The 24,809-nt window shown below is 40.4% G+C and overlaps 1 protein-coding gene across 8 annotated transcripts in view; it reads left to right on the top strand.

The window, feature by feature from the left end:
• Positions 1–20,317, top strand: part of PHF14 (PHD finger protein 14) — a 128,821-nt gene extending 108,504 nt beyond the window's left edge. For all 8 annotated transcript variants that reach the window (XM_083578571.1, XM_083578568.1, XM_083578569.1 and 5 more), the window contains one exon: positions 19,452–20,317. In XM_083578571.1, coding sequence (XP_083434697.1) covers positions 19,452–19,523 — 72 coding nt within the window. In that variant the 3' untranslated portion in view covers positions 19,524–20,317. The remainder of the gene's footprint in view (positions 1–19,451) is intronic.
• Positions 20,318–24,809: the final 4,492 nt, after the last annotated feature.

Here is a 24,809-nt window from a genome sequence, read left to right as displayed (position 1 = left end):
TGCACATTTGAACTTGGCGCGCGCGCCCAGCCAGCAGCTTTCCTTCTGACCGTTCCACTGCTGCTGTCACTGCTTCCCCCTTCGGGGGGGCTAGCTGCAACTGACCTCCCCTCCGTTGGAGGCGTGGTCAGCCCTGACTCCCTCTCTGGAGGAGACACTGCCCCTGACACATGTGACTCTTCCCCCCCCACTACGCTCTGGTGGGGAAACTGGTCCTGATCCTCCACTGCTGCTTTGGGGTTCCCCTCTGGCTCCTTGTTTCTGGTGTGTCCCCCCTGGGACCCCCCTTGCCCTGACCATCGGCGCCCCCTTCTGGGAATCTTCTGATTCGCTGGAGAAGCTCATGGAATCTCTCGGGCCACTGTCATACTCCCCTACGCTGCCCTCGGATTCTTCCCCTTCGCTCTCCCAATCCTCTCTCCCCAGTGCTCCTGCTCCTGATTCCCTGACATCACCTTTTAAAAATGGCAGCTGTTTGTTACACAGCAACCTACAAAATTCTACTTGAAGTTGTGTTTCCCCCCCTGAATGTAAGACAAAAGTAAGGATTATATAACGCTGCGTTGGGAAAATTTGTTTGTGAATGGATTGAGTTCTGTTACACTTCTGGGTACGAAGATCAGCCTGAAATTCAGTGAACCCTTAAAACTTATGTCACAGATGAAGTGTCAGGCAGGCTCCCCTGAGGGTTTTTGTCTGGAGACTAGGAAAGAAATTGAAAACACCAAGAATTTTGTTAGTGTTTTTTGGAGCATTTAATGCATGTGACATTTATCCTACGTGGTTTTAAGTTAGTCAGTGGTACACTATATTGTACCATACTTAATTTCTGTTGAGGTTTCTAATAGCATCATAGCCAGAAAAAAATAAATAAAGACCAGCTGAATTGTTCAGGTCATTTAAAAATGGAATGAGCCATTATTTGAGAATCTGGTGATGAAGCTAATGCATATTTATTAGACAGGAGGAGTATATATTCTCTGTGACAGATGTGGTCTCCTGCCCTTCTTTCTTCTCATTCAGCAGTCACAACTTCTTCGCTATCTTGTTCATTTATCAGTTGACATAAAAATGATACTCTTGGGACTGTCAAGGCCACTTTTGGAAAAAAGAATTCTCATGAGAGCTCAATTCTTCTTTTGATCAGTGTTCATTAAGTTGACATGTGCATGCTTGTATTCTTTTGGGATTTAACAAAATTAAACACCAGTATTCTAATGAAGTATTTTGTTGAAACCCAAGAGGTAGGAAAGAAGGGGAAAAGGAGAACCTTTCTTTTGTTTTTATACAAAGGATGTTATATATGTAGTGCAGCTAGCATAGCCCCAAACTGGTTTGAGTTTTATTTAACTGCAGCTTTTAAGTTACTGAGAAAGAGAGAGGGAGGGAGGGAGAGAAATCAAGTATTCAGAGGAGTTGCAACAGGGACAGTGCTATAAGGTTTTTCTGTTGCTTCTGTTAGTATTTTTGTTTGTTTCTTATTTAGATTTATATCCCACCCTTCAAATACATGACCAGAGTGCCTTACAGTATATTTAAATTACCATAAAATAACTAATACATTCAACTAAATGAAAACATCAGTCCTATAAAAGCAGCATTCAAGTGAAACAGATCAACAACATTTTAAGAGCTAAAATGAATAGGTCTTCACCTGATACTGTAAAGACATCACAGTTGCTCAGTGGTTGGAATTCTTACGTTTTGGGTTCTAATTTGAGCCCTGTTTGTCTGTGCTTAAAAACTTGTTTCACATTTATAGCTGAGTGCCTGAGCCTTAGTGGTGAAAATGAGAGCTCCAGCACTAGCACTCAGTAGTAGTGTTACTGACATCAGTGTGTAATGTATGTAACCCAGGATCAGAAGTGGAAAGCCCAGAGCCCAGCACAATGGTACCAGTTTCGTTTTAACGATTTATTAATTTTCCCTATTCAAGAGCTCTTAAGATTTACACATGCATAGGCTCTGAAGGGATGTAGCAACCAAAGATAGTTGCTCTGTCTAATTAGATGGGCAAATCTAGCAGCACAGAGAGATGGTTAGAGCTGGATGATTGGTAGAAGCTTCACGCTGCCACTTGAGGTGCTGCAGAGGTTTTTACCAAAAAAAATTCTGTTCCTGTACTGTTCTTGTACTGTTCCTGCCTCTAGTTCTTCACTCCTCACAGCCTGTTTTCTCTGTTTTCTCTGTTCAAATTTATATGGCAGGCAAGTTGCCATTATGATTACAGGGGTCGCCAGATTAGTCAAGTAGCTGTTGTATGGCTACTACCTTGACTCTGCAATTTCAGCCAATTCATGCCTTGTTAACTTTTAACGAAGGTAGCTCACTTCTTGGTTTTTAAAGACAAAGTCCTGTTTATTTGAGAGAACCGTCAACGGCTCTCAGCCATTTCAGCAGAACAAGCATTCATTCAAACATTCAACCATTCATTTAGCTTATGATTGATTGCATTAAAAATAGCAATATTTTACGTTTGACAAAGTATGCATGAATACATGGGTATATTCACAAGACTTTAAGAGGCAAATTTTGCATAATAATATTTGACAACTGTGTAAGCACTGTGTGAAACTCCCATACTCTTTTTCTTTTCTTGCTATCTACATTTCCAACAATTCTGATTCTTGACTAGAGGAAAGAGTATACATGGGTGTGTACATGAGTCCTTGGTCACTGAAAGTGTTTGCACTAGCTTGGGTGCTGGCAGGAATCTTGGAAACAGCTATATTTCTGCACTGCACTAATTCCTTCCTAAATTCCTTCCATTAATTTAAATGAGTATCATGCAGCTAAATGAGAATCGTACAGTTCAGATTTGATACGCTGCCTTAGTTGCTATGCAACTGGTTTTACATTTTGGAAAGCCTGCTCTCTACCTGGTATTGATGATTCAGCAGTGCAACTCCTACAATTGGCATTTCAAAAGCAAAGGAATTACTTGAAGCAGCTAATGGCACATGAACTGCATTTTGGGAGTCCATTTTGCCTCTTGCCCCTAAAATGTCAACTGCAGCTGCCTGCTTTTCTGTCTGACTCCTTGGCCAGCTGAAATGTTTTTAAAAGCTTGATTTCCCAGTCTCAACCCCTTCCCACCTCTCATTACCCTTTTATCTGTTTCTTAATTTTTCCTCCTTCCGTGGTTAAGGACAGGATAGCAAATATTCAGTCATTATGCAGAGGCCCATGTTGTTCCAATTTTAATTGTTCTCTGATTCTGCAGTTGTTACAGATAATGAAACAACTCAACAAAGTACTGTTATATCGCTTCATAAACATTAACAGACAGTTTTCAAATTAAGTCAATTCCCCCGCCCTAATTTATAAGTAATAAAATGCTGATCTGAAAATAAGCATTATTACCTTGCATTTTTGAAACTTAGTCCCATGGCAATATTACATCATATATTCATAAGGATACATGCTGTTCATTTCCTTCACTGTAAGCCAACCAGGCTTGTAGAAAAGATACTGAGGACCTTTTAATGTATTGTGGATTTGACTAGATTATAGAGCTGCATTTAAAATTAATCTAGATTTTCCCCATTGGAAAGTGTTTAGTTAGAAATTGAATTACCACCAATACATTATTTTTAATTATTCTAACTGATAATCCTAGTGGCACAAGAATACCTTGCTGTTCCATCTCATACATTATGTGTATAACAATAACTAAAATAACATGATCTTAAACCACTTGTTCTTAAATAGAAACTGATTTAAGAGCAGTTTTCCCTGCTCACCTTTGGTTTTGCCCTTTATTGGTTTTGCTAACATAGTGAAGGCTGGAAGAAAGGGAAAAGATGGTAGTGTCTGGTGAAACTGAGGTTTTTTTTAAGGTCTTCCCATTCTGTGACTCCTTTGGCCTGTAATGGCTCTTGCAGTGCCTGCCATATTTAGAGTATAAGCTCTTCCAATAAATATATTTCAAAATATTTCACTGGCCCCCACTGCATGTTGATTAGAAACTAGAACTTTTATTTGTTTATACTTGGTGCTTTTTTCTGGGGGGGACACAGCGGTATGCATACCCCTAAACATTTTGTGAATCTTTGTACTTTTGTCCATTTACTGTATTTATTTTTCCCGATTTGAACTATAAAATGGTGATTTTCTTCAGTCAAAATGAGAGTACCCCTAAACATTTTTCTAGAAAAAAGCACTGTTCATACTCAATGAGGCTATAGCATAGAGGTTACTTTTGAAAGGCTCAACACTTTGTTTCAAGCACACACTCTTTACAGAGATTTTTAAGATCTTCCTTTACTTCATGCTTTAAACCTGTCACTGGACAGATCAATTCTTTCTAGGATGGCCATTGTCCTACACTAGCTATAAAACACAGTCCCTTTTACAATCCCAGGTAGATACAACCTTGTCTGCCTACAGAATGTCCCTATCTTTAGAATCATAGAATTGTAGAGGTGGAAAGGACCACAAGGGTCATCTAATTCAGCCTCTTGCAATGAAGGAATCTTTTGTCCCAGGTGAGGCTCGAACCCACAACCCTGAGACTGAGAGTCCTCTTTTCTACCAATGAAGCCATCCCACTGAGAGCCAATTCACTATCTGTCCCCACTGACAGATAAATCCTATCTGAGTCCTTTCAGATAGCCAGAGACCCCCTTCTGCCCATCCCTGTCTCTAATCACAGGTCCCTTCTAACCCACAGGCAATCCCTGCCTGCACTGTCTCAGACAGTCCCTATCAATCTGTTAAACTGTCAGCATCTAACTTAAATTCCTCTCCCTTTCTTTCTCCTGATTGGCTGTTAGACTCACCAGTTTCCATTGGTTACTGGGTCAACAGGAGGTAGACTCAGGGCCTGTCCATCACAAGTTGCTCTAAATTTATTGTACAGCTTCAACCTTTATCTTATTTAATAAAGGGAGGTTTTTTCCCCCGGTACAAAAAAAATCCCCTACAGTTCTTTTTACAGTAAATTTAATGAAGTGTTTCCAGTAAGTTCATTTTGGCATCTATCATTGCCCACCAAAGTGGGAATTCAATGTAGAATCGTAAATTAATTGCCCTTTATAGTAAATGAAATAAGAATTCCAAATATGCAGCATCAGGACATTTAATTGTGTTACTCAATTGCTTATCCAATGCATTGGAAAACTGAATCAAGAAAGACAGAAGAAAGCAGCCAAAGGTTGCTAAATGTAGCGCGTAACACAGATTTTGAACTTTACTTAATGATCTGAGTGTTTATTACTATGAAATAAATGCACCATTTCAAGAATTATGGTGGAATTGTAAAACATTAAAATTCTAATTAATTTTGGTCAGAGCCATGCACTCTGCATATTTCCCCTATTTTCTCCCTACTATGGGCAACTTGCTTAATAATTGAGATAATTTTATATTTGCTATGCAGTGCTGTCCCCCTTTATACTTGGAAATGAAAGTGTCAATTGTGGTGGAGTAGGATTCTGTGCTGAAGGTACAAACATAGAATCGTAGAATTATGGAGACCTCGAGGGTCATCTAGTCCAACCCCCTGCAATGCAGAATTTGTGCTTGCAGCTGTCCCTGCTTGCACTATGAACTCAACAACTTTGGCTGCCCTCCCCAACAAAAATGCTGGCTACGCCCATACATTAACACATCACACCAGTGTGGTTGTGATATAGCAGACATACAGTAACTAAAACATAGCATTCTAACATAATTGCAGGTGGACATTTTTTAAAAATTTAAGAATCTCTCTCAGATATTGGGGAACAGTGTGATCAAAGCAGTCTGCACACTCAGCATCAGTGCTTTTGTACAGCTTCTGGAGCCCCAACTCTCTCATACAAGTGACCATTTTAATTTCCCACATTTTTATTTCCCACAATTCCCCTGATGTTGTGTCACCCCAGGACACTATGGGAAATTAAAATGGCCACCCATCACTGCAGCTTAAACCCACCATCATTTGAAGGGCTCCATCAGTGGGCAATTGACTGACTGATTATAATCTTGCAAGGAAGGTTTTTAGTTTGACTTGGTTTTTCAGTATGATAGATAGCATCTCCCTTAGGCTCCCAGCTTCAGATTCTTTCCCCCACCTTTTCTCACAGCAGCAGACTCTCCCTCCCTTTCCCGTTCTTTTACATCATCTTGGGCATATAGAAGGAAGTGCTCACAGGGTCGTCCTCTACAGGTGAAAGTGTACGCTATAATCGCGAACAACTGCAAGCACCAGAAAGAACACTCTACTAGCAACAAGGTTTGAATTTGGTACTACAGCATAATTCTTTCATTTCATTAAGAACACATTCTAGAAATGGGTAGTAATATTTGGATTAAGAACATTATGGGTGAGTGTTTTTTACCATTACAGGTCAAACAATGAAAGTCCCTATTCTGATGAACAGTATATTACATCTTAAAATATTTATGGCTCAATCTTGCATTTAAGAACAGTGTGGTGTAGCAGTTAGAGTGTTGGACTAAGATGTGGAAGAACTGGTTCAATGCCCACAGACCACAAGGCTTACCTAATCACTTTGGATTCAGGTAGGTAGCCATGTTGGTCTGACGCAGTCGAAATAAATAAATAAAAATTAAAAATTGCCCATTAGCACCTTAGAGGCCAACTAAGTTTGTTCTGGGTGTAAGCTTTCGTGTGCATCTGAAGAAGTGTGCATTTTTTTTACTAATGACTTGGGGTCAGTCCCCATCTTTCAAGACCAATTCACCTAACAGGGAGATGCTTAGAGGATAAAAGTGACTGGAACAGGTATGCTATCCTGGATAAAAACGTAATAACATTTTAAAAGGAAGGTATACTTTCTGGGTGTGCCTAGAAATACCAGTGAAAATGTATAAAACACATTTATAAAACTAAAAGTATTTCAGTGTCAGTAAGAATTATGACCTTTATTTACATGCAGGACAGTGCTCTCTATTTGATGCGGGTTTCATGGGCCCATAAGACTGTTTCAGTGGTGATGACGCATTGTTGCCTCTGGATATGGCTTAAAATAAATAGATTCATACCTTTACCGGTGCAGATATTTCTGGCACGGTGTGCCTTAATCCCTCCTCCTGCCTCAGTGCACAAGAGTTAAGCTTAGAAGAGACTTCTAGGAAACTTCCATCTCTGCTGTGACTTCTTGCCAAATATTCCTATCTAATGCCTTCAGAAGTGAGCAAGCAACATTTTCCCAACTCCCTCTCTCTCTGCAGATAGACCTCTACTGTATAAGCATCTTGCTCCTAAGGCAGAACTTTGTGCTTGCTTCCAAGCACCACCTGCCCAGCTGAAAACCACAACTGCACTGGCAGGCGGCCAGAAGGGCCACTCTATGGAAAGGCTTCCTCCTAAGCTTAAGCAGGGCGGGAGAGAAACAGATGGAGACTTTGAGAGCTGGCATAAAATCCTGCCACTGTAGTGAGCGGTAAATGAAAATTTGGCTTTGAGGAATCTGCAGTGGTACACATACCCCTTTCGTCGGAATTAGAAGGCATGCAAACGGAAAACACAGAATCTGGCAGACCCATTTTTTAATCCTTGAAGTTTTCATATCGGTACAAATTAAAGGAGTTTGTTTTGAGATAAACATGCAGGTGTTTATAGACCTTAAAATGCTATTTGTTGCTTTTAAAATAGTAATGTTGATAGGCCTAATGCGGTCTTGCATTGCCATCTAGAGTGCTGTGTCAGTACTACATGGTTTTAATGCTCCCTTTTGGCTCTCCCCCCGCCCTCAGCTTTTAAGGCTACCTCTTTGTGCTTGAGCAAAATTACGGTGTGTGGCTGCAGTCCATTAATTGAGGTCAACTCTTGCTTGCATTAAAAGGTTATTTTGCTCATAGTCTCAATTTTTTTATTAAAAATAAACCCATCAGGTCTGGAAAGAGACATTGTTAGGGAAATGGTTGCGTTTTGACAATGAGAAATAATGGAGATGCACACTGAAAGGTAAGGTTGTCAGTTTCCCAGTGGCCCCAGAGGGTGCATTTTCCTGATGGCTGGTTGAGAATATTTCATGATGTAAATGTCAGACTTGTCAAGCTTGTCACTATGAAAATGATCCATGTAGTGAGGGTCTCCTTTCCTTGGGAAACAAACAGCTGCCTTATCGCTAAATAGATGCAGTGACAGGGAACCTGCTATCTATCAAAAGAAATTTATATTTGCTTGTAATATCCAGTGCTAAAGGACTATTCCAGTCATACGCCATATTCCCATATTGTGCTTCATTATCAGGTTTGTCAATGGCACATTTTGAAGGAGACAGCATGAAATAGGAAATGGCCCTCGTGCACTTGAAGAGTTCAGTGGGCTCTCCATGCTGATTTAACTGTAGGATTGATTTATCTCTGAGTCTGTTGCCCTTTAAGCACACGTTCCTTCAAACTTGGCATGTTGTGTTGAACAGGTAGGAAATCACAAAAGAAAAAAAAGTAGGATGCAAAAGCCTCGTCCTCTGTGAAAACCCTCAAACATATTTAATAAGGGATGACTGACGTATCTATTTTGCAACTACTGAAATACATTGCGAAGTTGAGTTATATATATATATATATATATATATATATATATATATATATATATGGGCTTAGAAATGCGTGTTCATTATTCCACATTTTGTTTTACTAAAATTCAAGTTGGAAAGATGAGCATTTATTTTGATTTTCAAGTTAACATTTTTAATAGTGCCATGAATCTCTGTGGTGAGTTTACCATTTTTTTTGTAATTAATGCTCTTCATTTTCTACTATCCATGCATCATTTAAATATACAACATTTCCTCCACATGAATCTGTAAATTTTTGTCATCACCCCATCCCAACCAAATTGCTATCCAGCGTTTGTGCAACTTGTTTTCCATTTGTTGTACATAGCTTCCTTGACATTTTTGTTGTTGCTGCTGCTGCTGCTGCTGCTGCAAAGATATTGCATTTATCAAGCCTTCAAAGCAGAATATTTTGTATGTGGAAAATGGGTAACCCTATCCAGTTAATGCTTTTTTAATTGCTGTTGTAGTTGCTGCGCCAAATGTGGTTGCACAGGCGACTGTCCCAGTCACCAATTGGATGTTGTTTGCGACTTGGTTATTGGCAAGTGACAAAGATCTCTTTTCCTCCAGGTTTTCTATCATGCTGTGAATCTTTTAGGTTACATTTGGGTCTTCTTTCATAAAATTATTCTCTGTTCCCTATTGTCCAGTTTCTGCATGAAAGCAGTCACGTTGCCAATAAATAGCAGCAATGCTATCCCACTCAACATTATTTGGAATCTTCCCCCGAAATTCTACGAAAATACCTTCTGGAAGATTCCTCAAGCTCAATATCATATGAGGTGGCCAAATTTTGCACTTTAGTAATCAGGAAGCGTAAATCTCCTCTGTTGAATGGCACACTGTGAAGTTCCCTTGTGTAATCTTTTTTCTTTTTTTCTTTTCTGATGTTGTTGTTGATTTCTTTTTGTTTGATCATGTGGTGTTTAGTGTCACTGGCTTTTGCCGCAATAAAACTTGAACTTGCTATCCCACTCAATAATGCTTGCGCTGTTACAGGATTATTTTTAGTTCATTTTCTATTATTCCAGTTGGTTGTTTTTTTAAAAATCCTCTAGAAATGGTTCAACATAAGAGTTTTTAAAATAAAGTGGCAAATAGTGGCACCCCAGTTTCCCTGAAGTATCTTTGTTCTTGCTGTCTCTCACACACCAACTCAGTCTGCTGTGTTGGTGTATTGTGTTTTGTACCCCAAAGCTTTTGGTTGTTCTTGTTCACAATTCAAGACATACCATGGGTTGTCTATAACATTTGTGATGAGAAATTATCTGTCCCTAAGTAATAATAATTTATTATTTATTCCCCGCCCATCTGGCTGAGTTTCCTCTGCCACTCTGGGCGGCTCCCAATCAAGTATTAAAAACAATACAGCTTTAAATATTAAAAACTTCCCTAAACAGGGCTGCCTTCAGATGTCTTTTAAAAATAGGATGGTTGCTTATTTCCTTGACATCTGATGGGAGGGTGTTCCACAGGGTGGGCGCCACTACCGAGAAGGCCCTCTGTCTCGTTCCCTGTAACCTCACTTCTTGCAATGAGGGAACCGCCAGAAGGCCCTCGGCGCTAGATCTCAGTATCCGGGCTGAACGATGGGTGTGAAGACACTCCTTCAGGTATACTGGACCAAGGCCTTTATTCACAATATTCACTTGTGAGGCATGACAGATTTATCTCTTCATTGATTAATTGGAAGTGTACCAGATTAAGGTGAAGACGGGATTTGATCTCTTACGCAACCGCTAAGCGCTATGAATACTATCTAAAACAAAAAACTGACAAGGCGGGCTTGGTAGTTAGTTGAGCCTGTCCCCAGAAAAACCATAAAATAAGCAGGGGACATTACAAGGGTGCAGGTGTAAGTTGAGGTAGAACGTAAGCTTCTTAAAGGAGTTCAGTCATTTTAACTTCTGAAATCGACGTTTGCTTTTGTGAGCATTTAACTTTTAAGCTTCCAGTTTCACGTACTTAGAAAAGCAGTTAAGGTTACAGTAGAAAAATGAACTCTGAGTGATATATATGCAGCAGTATCTGATTCCAGAGGCTGTGGGTAGTTGATGAAATGTCTTCTGGTCTTTGGGGCATGCTGACCTGTTGTGTCCTATTACCCAGCACCATACGATGGGCTGGCTCTGGTTGCAGAAGGTGCCTCTGTCCGTTTTATGGGGAACCTCTTCCCTCCCTCCCATCCCATTCAGCAGGGTCCCTTAACTGTCTGGAGGTTGCAAGGGAATTCTCACAGGAACGGGGAGATAGAAAAACGGGCTTGCTCAAACCTTTTCCCCATGGCCTTTTCTCTGGATCTAACCAAGAGATTGTCCATTATTTGCCAGTTAAAGCATTGGTCTGTTGCCATCTCAGTTATCTAGCCCTTATCTTAAGCTTTTTGTATTAAGGCTTGACATAATACACCTCTACCCCTATTCAATGTCGATGCAATATATTCTACTTTTTTCTCTTGCTGCAAAACCTAGCAAGGTAACATCACTCATTATCCTTTGCCCTGTGAAATCTGCAATATGCCTCTTATGCTGATTTACACGGAAGGGCAAATTATAGGTATGGTTTATTACACATATCTGTACGATTGGGTTCTTACTAGCATTATGAATTGATAGATGTATGATCTATGTATAGAATTTTCTCTTTGTTCCTGTAGAGATAATAATTGTCTGCCACTTCTTTCTTTGAGACTACATGTTGTCATCTGATATAAAGGGGGAAATTTGTCTTCTCCTGTACAATGGAAAGTTAAAAGTGAATGTTCAAACCCATCTGTTTGGTTCAGGTCAATCTTTCTTATCTTTCTCCTTTCTCCTGCCCTGTTCTGCTCTCCTCTTCCCCCCTCCCCTTTCCCCCCCTCAGCACAGGAACATAGAGCAATTTAATTCCTGTAAAACATTCCTTTTAATTTCTGTTGTTTTTTTTTAATGAAATATTTATTAGGATTTTTCAAATTCAATACAGAAAAAATTAAAAAGAACAAAAAGAATACAGAAAATAGAAAAAAAAGAAAAAATAAAAATAAAAAGGAAAAATTTAAAGTTTTTAGTTTCATATTTTCATTACCATATTTCCCAGACTTCCCCACACCTCCCCTTCTTGCATTCCAATTCAAGTTGTTTGTTCAACAAGTTCCTATCCCCAATTTTTGACCTTTTTATATTTAGTTCATTTTCCTTTAACTTATTTTAACTTATAAACATCAAAAATTTATACCTCAATACACCAATCTTTTTCCTAAAGCCGACCCTAATTCCATTCCACGAGATTCCCAATTTTCATATTGTTAACCAAACAAAAAAAATAAGACAGATCATAGTTATACACCCTTTGGATTCTCAGACCCCACCACCCCCTTTCCCGGGTTCGATCCCCAACAAATGTCCAGTCTTAATCTTCTGTCAGCCTGGAGATCTCACGTCCGAGGCTCTTAATTCTCTCTCAGCCCCTCTCTGCCGGTTTTTTTGATAGCCCTTAATATTAAACTCCAAATTTCGGAGGAGCTCTGTCTCAACAAGATCCAATTTTCTTCCAGCCAGGCCTCCATACTTAAAAGCAGGGTCCAAAAGTCCAATTGTCACCAAAACTCCAGCTTCCACTTTAATCAGATTTGTAATCCATAAATCTTCCGGTCTCCACACACAGGAATCTCTCCATTCCACCTTCACCAATTTAGACCAGAATTTCATCATCCAGTACTTATTTTCCTTTGTAATCATCCTGTCAGGCCTTTGGTTTGATTTTTTATTTCCCTTTTTGGGTGTGATATCTGGCCTTTGACTCTCTTTTGTCATTTGCAAGGTTACAGCTCCTCCTTCCTTCTCCTCAGGAACAACATATATCTCTTTATCCACACTTTCAAGATTCTCAAAGTCCTCTTTTTGTCCAGCTGCATGGGCTTCCTGAGTCAAGTCCTTATCAAGTTCCGTAATGTTATTTGCTTTTAAATTCAAGGTTGCTACGTTTGTAGACAAAACCTCAATTTGACCTTGTAACTTTCCCAGGAGAACAAATATTCTGTCCAGCCCAGCTTGGATTTTCCCTTTTCCAGCCATTCTTGTAGTGTCCCAAATCCTCCTCTAGAGGGATTTAGTAACTTAGTATTATTTCCAGTTGAAATCCAAAAGTCAGGTTAATTTGTATCAGTTCTTACTTATTTTCAACAAAGTATAACCGACTTGCAGCAACTGTATCCAGCAGAAACAGCAAAGACAAAGTTCTCTTTTTCCTTTTTGACAGCTAAATTTGACAGCTGTCAAACTTCTCTATGTCTCCTCCGCAGGCTCTCTCACGGATCACTCCCGGGTCCGGGGGGGGGGTGGAACTTTAATTCTCAAAATTAACTCTTATCCTCCAGCACAATTACTTATTGTATCGCCAAATCGTGAAATTAGTATCTTTTATCGAAAAGGCAATTCTCTCGACTTTGGTTCGCTAGTCCTTGCTTTAGATCTTTTACAAGGGGGGGAGGCGGACTTCCTGTTTGCGCCTTCCCCGATCGTGCCAAATTCCAAAAAAAAATTCCTTAAAAAGTCCAATTTCCGTACTACTCACGGGTTGTTACTTTTAGGGTCCGATTGTTCACAGGAAAAAGTCAGCGCCCTCCGACCATGGCTCGCGGCTTCACTCCCCAGGAGAAGCAGTCGACTCTCGGCACCACGCCACTCACCCCGTCCCCCGTTCCAAAGCCTTTAAAAAGGCTTCTTCACGGGTCGGGGGGGACACAAATGGTGCCCGCCGAGTCACCAAGTTCACAGGCTTCCCCGCCTGTGATTTCTAAGGGTCCCCGCTTCGCCGCAGCGGCAAGACCCCGCTCCTGAAGAGCCGATTCCCTCCGGAGCTCGGAGGGAATCCGCCATTAGTCGTTCGCGCTAACCCGGAAGTCCATTCCTTTTAATTTCTGAACATTATTTCTACTCTAACTTAGTTTAAGTGTTTCTTCCACTCTGGGGGAAAAAGTCATGGAAGTGGAATTCTAGTCATTCTTTTAGCTGTAGGGGCGCTATAACCTATAACCCTATGTCAAGCTGGGAAATACAACAGGAAGCAGCTTTCTAGCCATAAAATCATACTCTATGGAAGCACTGCAATACATTTGTAGCACTAATCAAAACACGGGATGTTTTAAAATTATTTAATAAAGTTGGGCAGGTGTTTTAGTTATATTTGTTGCTCCATAAATCTTCCATGAATTCTGGCTGCACCTGATTGCCTCACTTAAACTGACTTCTTAGATGTTTATAGAGAATGTCTATAATTTCAGAATTGGCACATATGCAGTTTGCGTGCCCTGCCTAAAGCAGCACGTTTTTTAAAATTTTCTTCAGAAGGGTACGCTAACCTTTCCTTAATTCCATGATGGTCCTTTTCTTCTTCCAAAGGGCATGTATAAGCATAACTTCTGCAACAAAATAAATGCCCTTTAAGCACAAAACTGGGTTAGCGGAAACTAGCAAGGACTTGAAATTCACTAAGACCACAATCCTATGCCCGCGTTTTATTGGAAGTGACTTCCTTAGTCACAGAGGACTGTAACTGACTAGTATATTTACACTTGCCAATTTTATTCAGTAGGATGTGTGTGTGTGTGTGTGTGTGTGTGTGTGTGTGTGTGTATTGTTGTTGTTTAGTCGTGTCCAACTCTTTGTGACCCCATGGACCAGAGCACGCCAGGCACTCCTGTCTTCCACTGCCTCACACAGTTTGGTCAAACTCATGTTAGTAGCTTCCAACCATCTCGTCTTCTGTCATCCCCTTCTCCTTGGGCCCTCAGTCTTTACCATTTTGTGTGTGAAACAAGGCTTTACTTGCCCTGTCAGTTTTGCAGGGGAAGCAGCATCCCAAGTGAGCATCTACCTGCCTCCCTTCCCTTGCCATCCAAGCCAAAAGGGCATGTGTGCACATCAGCACAGGTGCACCTAGTAATTCTTTTTTTGAAAAGCAAGTTCTACAGTGAGGTTGCAGAAAAACGTCCTTCTCATGCACAGATAAGGAAGCTTTTTTAAAAAATCAAAATACAAAATAAAAATCTAATCCATGTGCCGCCACTGCATCAGCATTTGGGAAAATTTAAGCCAGAACAACAGCAGAAAGTATTAGTGCTGCTCTGCAGCTTGAATAAGGTCAATCAGAACTGTTAAAACTGGGGATAATTTGGAAGCAACCCTTCTCTCCTAAAAACTCAGAAAGCAAACGGTCAATAATGCATCCCATAAGTTTTGTGGACCGTTCTCATGATTCTTCACTGTACTTTGGAAGTAACACAATGGAGATGAGTGCTATAAGATACAGCCTGCCCCAACCCCCATCAACACCGTTGACCCTCAGACAAAAGAAAGGGATGCAAAAGTGTCAGTGGCCTCATCTCCCGGCCTTCCAAGTAACCCTTAAGATTAAGTGTACCGGGTTGTAATCAGCCTCAGTCTGTTCCTGTCAGAGCCTGTATTAGCGAAGATAAGGAGAAACATACAATTGGGGCCAGTACACACACATGCACTTTTGACCTTCCCGCTAAGCATTTGAAAGAAGAAATGTAATGTGTGAAACAGCAGATTACAGGTGCAGATTCAGTGGCCAATATCCTAGCAAAGATAATTTGGACAAATCCTTAGCTGACCACAACAGTGATATGCTGGTCCACATCTTGTGTGCACACTTGTGTTTCCCGTTAGCAGATATATGGCTAATGGGACATTTGTCTTTCCCAAGCTAAACTTTGACTAAAAAGGCAGTAATTTAGAATCAGCCTCATCTGAAATTTAATTGGAATGTAGACTTGGTAGTACCTCTCTGCCACCCATGTTCTCCCCTGCAAGATTTCCATTTTTTGTTGTTTAAGTAAACAGCAGTACTTCTGTCATGGCAAAATAATTCTATCATGGCAAAATCTGTTTTCCAGCAAACTCAACTGTGTGGGTGAACAAAGACCTGATCATATGAGTTCTTTTTTTAGGCTGCAAAGTTATATTGAATGTAGATGGTAATTAGTAAAGCAAATACATTAAACATGTTTAAACTTCAGTCTGTTCAACATCATTCCTTGATAATTAGCCTAAATAGCCCATTTAGCTGAAAGTTCAAACATTGCTAATGACTCTAGAAACAGTGCCAGTTTTTTGCATTCAAAAGAACAAATACTTCCTGAACTACAATGACAAATGTCCAAAACTGCACGGCAAAACTTTTAAGGTTGCAGTCTTGTACAACTGCTTCCACTTATGTCACACTTTAGGCACCTCTCATATGTTCCTGTGAAATAGAGTTACAAACTGACAGCATGCAGAATCATGTTCACTTCTGAGATTCCCCATGGGGAAAACGTATTTTACAGCTATTTTTAAGTAGAGATACTATATTGTAATGATTTTTTGAACAACATAATGCAGATTTATGCTAATATTATGGGTAGTGAAGAGACACTTAAAAAGGTTTTGATTTACTGCTTAGTCTGTGTTGGTTCATCATAACTCATTCACACCTTGTTCTAATTATAGCATTCAAATAGGTATTTTTATAGCCTGCATCAGTGTTTAAAAATTCAAATAAAACAATGTGCACAATTAATGCAGCCACAATCTCTTTATCATAAAGAGTGTTTATGAGGAGTTGCCTGAATTTTGTGTTCTGGCTTCCATAGTTAATTCTTTAGAGGTCATCACTTAGCATTGGGTATAAGGTACTATTCATGCCCATGGATGCTGCCATTGTGATGTCACTTCATTCATTCAGGATGTTCCAAAGAAGCTTGCCATGAATTATGGGCGCAACTCCTAGAGCTGAAGCTGTAGAATATTGTAAGCATGCTGTTGCCTGACATGCTCATGTTTCCTATTTTAGACCTGACTGATCTTCAGATAACATATGGCAGTACAAGTAATTGGAAAATTGGCAGACCTGTCAAGAAACCTTGCTAGATGGGACAAAAATACGATGCTGCAGCACATAAAGTGTCTCTGAAGTTAAATTTATTGTCTTTTATCAAATGGTGAAGAAAACATATCTGGTCTCAAAAAAATGAAACACCTCTTTCCCAGTGGCAGATGCTGTTCAATGCTACATTTTGAGTACAAAGGTGGTTCTTGCATTTTAAAAACTATGCACAGAAAACAGCTAGTCAGTGTCTGAGGAGGTATGTCAAATGTTGTCTTTCTCATTTAATGCTTTACCAGATTTCCTCTTCTGGAATTTCTCAAAAATAACTAATAAATGAATTGATCTTAAGCATAAAATAGGCAACAACTAAACGACACAAGAAAGTGGAAAGGTTAGCATTTTACATCTTCTGGGAAGGTTAATTGTGAATATGTTGTAAATGCTACTGGAATCAATGCCTGCTCAGCCCCCTCGCTCCTAGCTAGTAGCAGTTTGCCACAAGTAAGTGGTGGCCTTGGTCTAGATCAGAGCTTTCCAAACTGTGTGTCACGACATGTTAGCGTGTCGACTGCAGTGTGTAGGTGTGTTGCTCAAACGCTACCCACTCCTCCCGTGGCCGGAAAGGGGTTAGTTTAACCTCCGCTTTGCTAGTAAAACTGAATTACTGTGTCACGAAATGATGAATGTCTAAAAAGTATGTCACCAACATGAAAAGTTTGGAAAGCTGTGGTCTAGATGATAGCAAATGCCTCCTTGGTGAAGAAAAAAATGCCAATTTACAGCTGCTGCAACACTCTTGGTTTCTTCGTTTTGTTTTTAAACTTCTCTGGATCCGATTTGTAGGCCACTTTTGACCAGGCTTTTCTGCATCTATTTCAATCTAGCTTTTAGTCGTGTTTTGGGTCTGAGTGCTTTGGTCACCCCAGCGGACAATTTCTTTCTTTACCTCTCAGTGGCTTTCGTGCTGTCATTCATTTTCTTCTCAATCACCTGGATGTGTTGGAAGAAACTGTTTTGCTGCCATTCTGTACTTACATCACAGTGAGATTTCAAGAGGTGGTGCTGGAGAATGAATGTTGAACTCAGTGGCAGCAACTGTCTGGAATTGTGAAGTGCGGTGTTAGCAATTGAGGAAATGGTTTGTTATCATAGGGCAAGATGTAAGCAATATACTGGTGACACCCAACTCTCTTTCCTCATCAGATGTAGCAGTGAGGACTCTATGCTTTCTGGAGTGACTAATGGACTGGATATGGGCAACTCAATCCAGTTAAGACTTATGGTTGGAGCCCAGGAAAGTAGTGGCTCTATTTGTCCTGACTGGGGTTTTACCCCGTGAAAGAAAAGATTTGCAACTCAGGAATGATCCTGAGCTAGTATGCCTCATGGATTATCAATCCATCTATCCCCTTTATTGGCATAGGAAAAGTGCATCGTATGCATGGATCAAAACACAACACAGTTAACGAAACATAGTAGGAGATACTTTAGGATAAAACTGTCCAGACATTGTGAGGTACGAAAATGGCTCTTAGGACCTATGGTGATGTAATTTAATAGTGTCGCTCAAAAATCTTGCCACATTCTCCACAACGTCATTAATACAATTGTTCAGCAGATAAGACACCCTGGAAGAGTCAGTGCGATAAATCCCTTCCTTCAATAAGGGGGCCAAGTACTTACCATTTTTTTTGCATAAAATGGGCCATAAAATAAAACATGTGTGATGGATTTGACCTGTTTTGTGATACAAAACTGTATGGGATTTTTAAGAATCCACCTTGCAGAACTGCAGACAGTAAGAAGTTAAGCCTTGCGAGGGAAAGAGCTCTGCATAGGTGGGGATCGTAAAGCTGGTGTAAACATGCGAGTGTCCTGGCCAAACGAGGGTGGAATTCCCAACCTCACGGATAAGGAAAGCGTAAGGAAACAGAGTATCAGGTAGCAAAAGGCTCTGATGAAGAAAGGGAAACCTGGTGGGCCTCTCCTTCAGGGAAATCACACATCTTGTATATTTTGCCATCAGAATTCATGTGGATGAAGTACAATCCCAATGATTCCCAGCACCAAATGTTTCTGTGTGCCTCACTTACCTGGAGGAGAGGCTTGATGGAACTTTTGCCACTTGCCAATTCTTCTCCAATGTGAAGCTTTTCTTCCATAAGGGAAAGAAGACTTCTGTGCAGGGCTAGCATCAGTTCGGACCCTTTCAAGCATTCCTTGGCATTCACATCTCCCATTGAGGAATGCTTGAAGGACCTAAGTGATTTACAGGTGAGCATCAGGCCACTTGCCAGTTTCTACTTCTCGATGCTCCAATAGTGGCTGTAGGTAGGAGCAGTTTCACCAGCTTCATCAGTGTCCCATCGGTGTTGTTCTTAGGTAAGGACCTTTCTTTTGCATGCTCTGGCAACATCTTGTCTTGACTACTATAATGCACTCTTAAAGGAGCTACTGTTGACCATTTTGGGCCATTTGAATTTTCAGAGTCATCTGGGACCATATTCTAGAGCTTGTAAGACCAATTATTCCAGAGCTCCACTGGCTTCTAGATTCAAAGTGCTAATTGTAGCCTGGGTCCAGGATATTTGAAGGCATACCTGTTTTCTTGTGACAAGGCCCTGTTACCAGTTCCATGGGGAAGATGGTCAAGTAACATGAATAAGGCGTTCCTGATGATGGAGCAGTTTCTCAGAGCAACCAAACAGATCTGCAATGTTCACTCCTTTAGAGTACAAGGAAAAATATTCTTAGTCTGCCAGAATGTTTTTGTTCTTGCCTTTTTGTCATTGTTCTGTTGATTTTATTGTGCTGCATGTTGGTTTTATTTGTTTCATTATTTTATTGCTTATATTTATAATTTTGTTGTTTAACTTTTATTCGACATTGCTTTGAGAACCGCAGAGTTGAAACTTGGCCTGTAAATTTGCAGAAATAAGTAAGTGAATAAGGATCGTAGGTTCTACAAACTTGCCCAGAAAGGTATATTGCGTATATAGGCAGCAAGGAGTAATGCATTTTTCTTTTAAAGATTCATAAAAGATCTCATTTTTTGTTTTGCAGGAGGATGAAAATGAAGCAGAAGAAAATTCACCTCAAGAGTCAAACATGGAGCAGAAAAATTCAAAAAAATAGAAATTTATTTCCTCTTGGAAATACTTTCAAGTCGTGCCACAGTGATTAAAGTGTCCCATTGTAAAAATTACAGAATGTTGTCAATAAATGACACAGGAAAATAAAATATACATTGCACTGGGGAATTGTTTAATTGGGTCTTGGTGACATTTATGGTTATATGAAAACATGAATTTTCAGCACAAGGGAAAAAACTATTAAGTGTATAAAAGCTTTGGAGTTATGAGCGGAAGAGCAGAGTTCTCATTACTGTTAATTTTTGCTATGCAAAGTTGTTGAAATTCTTCACTGCATTATTTAATGTAACTCCTGAAAGGCCAAATATCCCTCAGCATTGATGCATGGCTTTGCTACTTAGGAATTTGAATAAGTATGTAATTACAAAACATACAGAAATATATGAACTAAAATTAATAGGGAGGGCAACCAGTTTCTCTTGATTGTGAAAAAACTGGGCGAAATCTGTGTATCTTTTGATCCATTCCAAATACTTGGCATTTTCATAGCATGAACCGGATTCTCCACTGTCAATTATCTGCTCTTACGTGGAGTGCTGCAGCTTCCCCATTCTTCCTTTCATGATCTACCTAGCATTTATTTATCCCTTAGCTTAGAAAATGTTTCATTTGATCTATCCTTACTTTATATAAGGAAACCTGATCTGCAAAGCACTCTCTTTCGTGTGTAGCTTTGAGTTTTTTAGTAGGGCTGTAACTGAATGTTAACAAATTTTAATTGATTGTCAGATTTTTAGTTTACTTTAATCTATTGATTAAATTTGCATATTCATAAAACTCCCCCCCTTTTTTTTCTTTTTGAAGTTTATTGATTGAACATGCATACATCTTCTCACTGTGGAGTGTGCTTTATGGTTCTATCATTCTTTGTTTCCTTTTAGCAACAAGTATGCTAATAAAACCTGTTAATCAAAAATCACACAAAGGTCCAACAAGGTATCACATTGTATTTTCATCCAGGGTCAGCCAGATAAATTCCCCTATTTCTATGTGCTCCCAACTACTGGTGTTCACCTGATGTGATGTGTGTGACCCGGGGAGGGTGTGTGCCAGAGTTATGGGAGGCAGATAGAGGTGCACAGAGTTATGGGAGGCAGATAGAGGTGTACAGAGGGCCACATTTACACCCTCCAGGCCCAAGATTCCCCATCACTGTTTATTATATCTGTTTCTTTACTGTTTTGTTATTTAGCATGAGTTAGTATTATTTCAGTGTATATTATTTGGACATGGCCCAGCCCTTGAAGAAATATGGTTTTAGGATTCCAGACATCAAGATGAAATTGATACGTAAATGTTGCTACTTAAAATGCATCTGTTATATATACTTTTTAAAAAGTGAAATAGATCACTTGTAGCAATATCTTTCACAAGCCAATTTGCATTTGTTTGCAAATTATTTGAAAAGACCAGTCATCCAAGAGAAAAGGGGCAATCTGAATTGTTTATTTTAACTTCTGTCTTTGTCCTGGGTCCCTGGGAAAATCCTATACTTATTCCTGTTACTTTAGTTCGCTCCTGCGTCGGGTGGAAAGGGACTACCAGCTTGCATAAGTTTCATACTATGAAAAGTGAAGGTTGATTGCAAACTGCCTCCATTTCACATTGACCTAAAGAAAACAATTTTTACATACCAATGACTGAGCAAGTTCTGTTACCTATCCAAATGGCTCTGGTGTGCCATCATTGCAGGCCATAAATATTTCCCCGTGGTGAATTCGGTGTGGGTTCTGCAGCGCTGTTCTCTGGGAAAAGCAGCAAAATGCTGAAGGCAACAGCATGAAAATGCATGCAACTACGGCATAATTCTGATTTGTTTTAGAACGATTAATTTCCTTGTTACAAAGCCAAGTATGAACAACCCTTTAAAACCACTGAACCATAAAAGCCATTTCCTTAAGGGTTTTAAATTTGGGAACAGACTCATGAAATTTATAGCTTTGATGAGAGATTATTTGCCCGCAGTCAAAATGAGAACCAGATCATTGGTTTCTCAGCATGACACCTATGTGTTCTTGTGTGCAGTAGATATCATTAGGCTCATAATAACACAGCTATCACCACATAATGTCTGAAAAGGTTCATATTTGATACTTAGTTTAAAACTCCTATTTACACCTCCAGAATGCTAAACAGTTGGGGGATTTACTTTATTTTAAAGATGGCATATAGCAGCATCCTTATATAAAGTAAAATGCCATTTAGCTAAGAGTATAATAGGTTTAATGCTTAATCTAGGTTTTGCTCTGCTTTGTCTCATCACGCCCTTTCACAAAATAAACATCGTAAACATGCAGTGAATCAATGAGGAAGACAATTTAAATACAACCCCCCCCCAAAAAAAAAACAACAACAACCCCATAGAGCAGTTTTTTCTGGCTGGGGCTCAATGTCAGTGGTATACATCGCAGGCATATCATAATCATGGTTTCATATCATTTTAACTAAATGCATTGCCCTTGATGGATTGACGATGGACTTGCAAAGATAAAAGGTATTTATTTTTGCTCGCTTTCATATACATTTATGTAGTAGTTTTAATCTACTTGTATAAGGAGGGATAGGGACGCGGGTGGCGCTGTGGGTTAAACCACAGAGCCTAGGTCTTGCCGATCAGAAGGTCGGCAGTTCGAATCCCCGTGACGGGGTGAGCTCCCGTTGCTCAATCCCTGCTCCTGCCAACCTAGCAGTTCGAAAGCACGTCAGAGTGCAAGTAGATAAATAGGTACCACTCCAGTGGGAAGGTAAACGGCGTTTCCGTGCACTGCTCTGGCTTGCCAGAAGTGGCTTAGTCATGCTGGCCACATGACCCGGAAGCTGTACACAAGCTACCTTGGCCAATAAAGTGAGATGAGTGCCGCAACCCCAGAGTTGGCCACGACTGGACCTAATGGTCAGGGGTCCCTTTACCTTTATAAGGAGGGATGGAGCTGGTCCAAAATGATATTTAGTGTAAGCTTGAGCTATCTCTCCTACTTGATTGGGAGTCTTACACTGTCTTTTTTCCAGCATTTTCTTGGGCACATCCAGACTGAGCTCGGCCTTCACTAGTATCGCGGAAATAGCAATCCCACTGCGCAACAGACTATTGGAAGTAGGTGGTTGGCTGAAACAACTGCTGCCCACTTAACTACACTCAAGTTGTATTCTCGAGTCTAAGGGGCTGTGTCTACATAAAAGGAGCCTACTGGATCAGGCGGATGGCCCGTTTAGTCCAACATCATGTACTCACAGTGGCCAACCAGATGCCTGGGGGAAACTCAAAAGCAGGACACACTCCCATCCTGTGGTTTCCAGCGGCTGCCATTCAGATGTATCTTACCTCCAACCATGGATTTAGAGTATAGCCGTCAGAGCTTGAAAGCTGCTGGTAGCCTTTATCTTCATGAATTTGTCTAATCCTCTTTCTAAGCCTTTCTAAGTTGATGGCCATCACCTCCTCCTGCGCCAGAAGAGTCAGCCCACTTTCTTTATGCCATGCATAATGTTATAAACTTCTATCATGCACATGAGGACTGGGATTTCAATATTTCTAACGCTGCATCTAATATTGGGGTAGCTAAATAAGCTGTGGCCCACATGTTGTTGGACTCCAGTTCCCATCAGGCCCAGCCAGGATGGCCAATGGTCAGCAGTGAAGGGAAGTGTAGTCCAACAAGATTTGGAGATCATGGTGTCAGCTACTCCTGATCTGACCAGATGACACAGGACCCTGTCAACAATTGCGGCCATACCATGTTTTATAGCTTATGATTGCTAATATTAATGACAGTTGTCGAGTAACTAAAATTCACCTATATGAATGGCACACAATGAAAACCTAGTTAAGTAACTGCCATAAGTAACTTGCAGGATTTTAATTATCTCGTCTACCTATTACTGGGTTTTTTAAAAAATCTATTCTTAGCCTCACAAAGCGGTGTAGATATAATCTAACTTCCTAGTAAAGAAACATGCTATCTTATGGGGGAGGAGATGGTATTCATGTGGGCACTGCTCATAACTGCTAGTAAATACTATAATTTAAAAAAACTTTATATGCACTGAGCTATTTGTTATGCTATTCATTCTGATATTTAATGGCATTCCTAGGAGAGCTCCTCAAGCTGGCCACATCACAGGGGGCTGAACTGAAGTATATCTGTCTCAAAAGAATATTGGTATGCCTATTATTTTTAGACAGGAGGAATAAGAGAGTGCAGGGAAATAAATCAACTCAGGGAGCCACTTCCATGAAATCCAGTGGCCTTCTACTCCAAAATCCTTTTCAAGAGGTTAACTTTTCTACCATGCAAAAGGTAGAAAAGTCTTGAGACTTAGTTGCCCTGAATTGGCCTATTCTACAAACAAGCACACAATTCATACTAGACACAGGAAATGAGGAACAAAACTTCCCCAACACAATCTGCTGGAATTTGCTTTAAGACTTTTAGCCAAAATGGAATGGGAGCTGGATTCCCAGAGCTGGGTTTTTTTGTTCTGTCTCCCTAGATCCACTCTGCCTAAAATCACTTAGCCAGCCATGACCTGGGTTCTGACTCCATTACCCAACCCCCTGCTTTTCCTCCATTACCCTTGATTACTCCTTTAGACCCCTGTCCTCCACAGGGCTTTGGAACCCTTCTTTTGGCATAGCCACATCTTTACCTGCCCCACACCTGATGTCCTATCTTAATGTGAAGTCCAGAGCCGTAGCTAGGGGGTGGTGAGGTGCCCTCCGCAGGGGGGGGGGGGCACAAAATCGGCTAAAATATGACCATAAATATGTCTATAAATAAAAATATTGATTATTGGCTCATAAGAAATGGTTTCTAATAGAGGGTGAATTGAATGGGTGGAGGGGGGTTGGAAAGGGGTGGAAAGAAGAGCTAATTTGTCCATGGCTAGGGGGCGCAATCTGGGTGGTTCTGCCAGGAGTGCAAGATCACCTAGCTACAGCTCTGGTGAAGTGTTGAGCAGGAAAGTATAGCTTGGCTGAAACAGCCTCACGAGCCAAGATGGCCTGGGGAGCCAAATGGGAAGGTGAGCTAAATTGCACCTGGAGGTTGCCTGTTACTGCCATAGTGCTTACCGTATTTTTTGCACCATAACACTCACTTTTTTCCTCCTAGAAAGTAAGGGGAAATGTCTGTGCGTGTTATGGAGGAAATGCCTACGGGTGGCATGCCTACAGATTTTCCTCCTATAAAAACTACGTGCGTGTTATGGTCGGGTGCGTGTTACAGAGCGAAAAATACGGTAATTTTGGAGAAAGAGATGTTGAGGCTCA

Source organism: Podarcis filfolensis (genome assembly GCF_964270895.1).
Source record: "Podarcis filfolensis genome assembly, chromosome: 12".
Taxonomy (NCBI): domain Eukaryota; kingdom Metazoa; phylum Chordata; class Lepidosauria; order Squamata; family Lacertidae; genus Podarcis; species Podarcis filfolensis.
The sequence above is the reverse complement of the archived record's forward strand: the minus strand, read 5'-3'. Positions and strand labels throughout refer to the sequence as shown.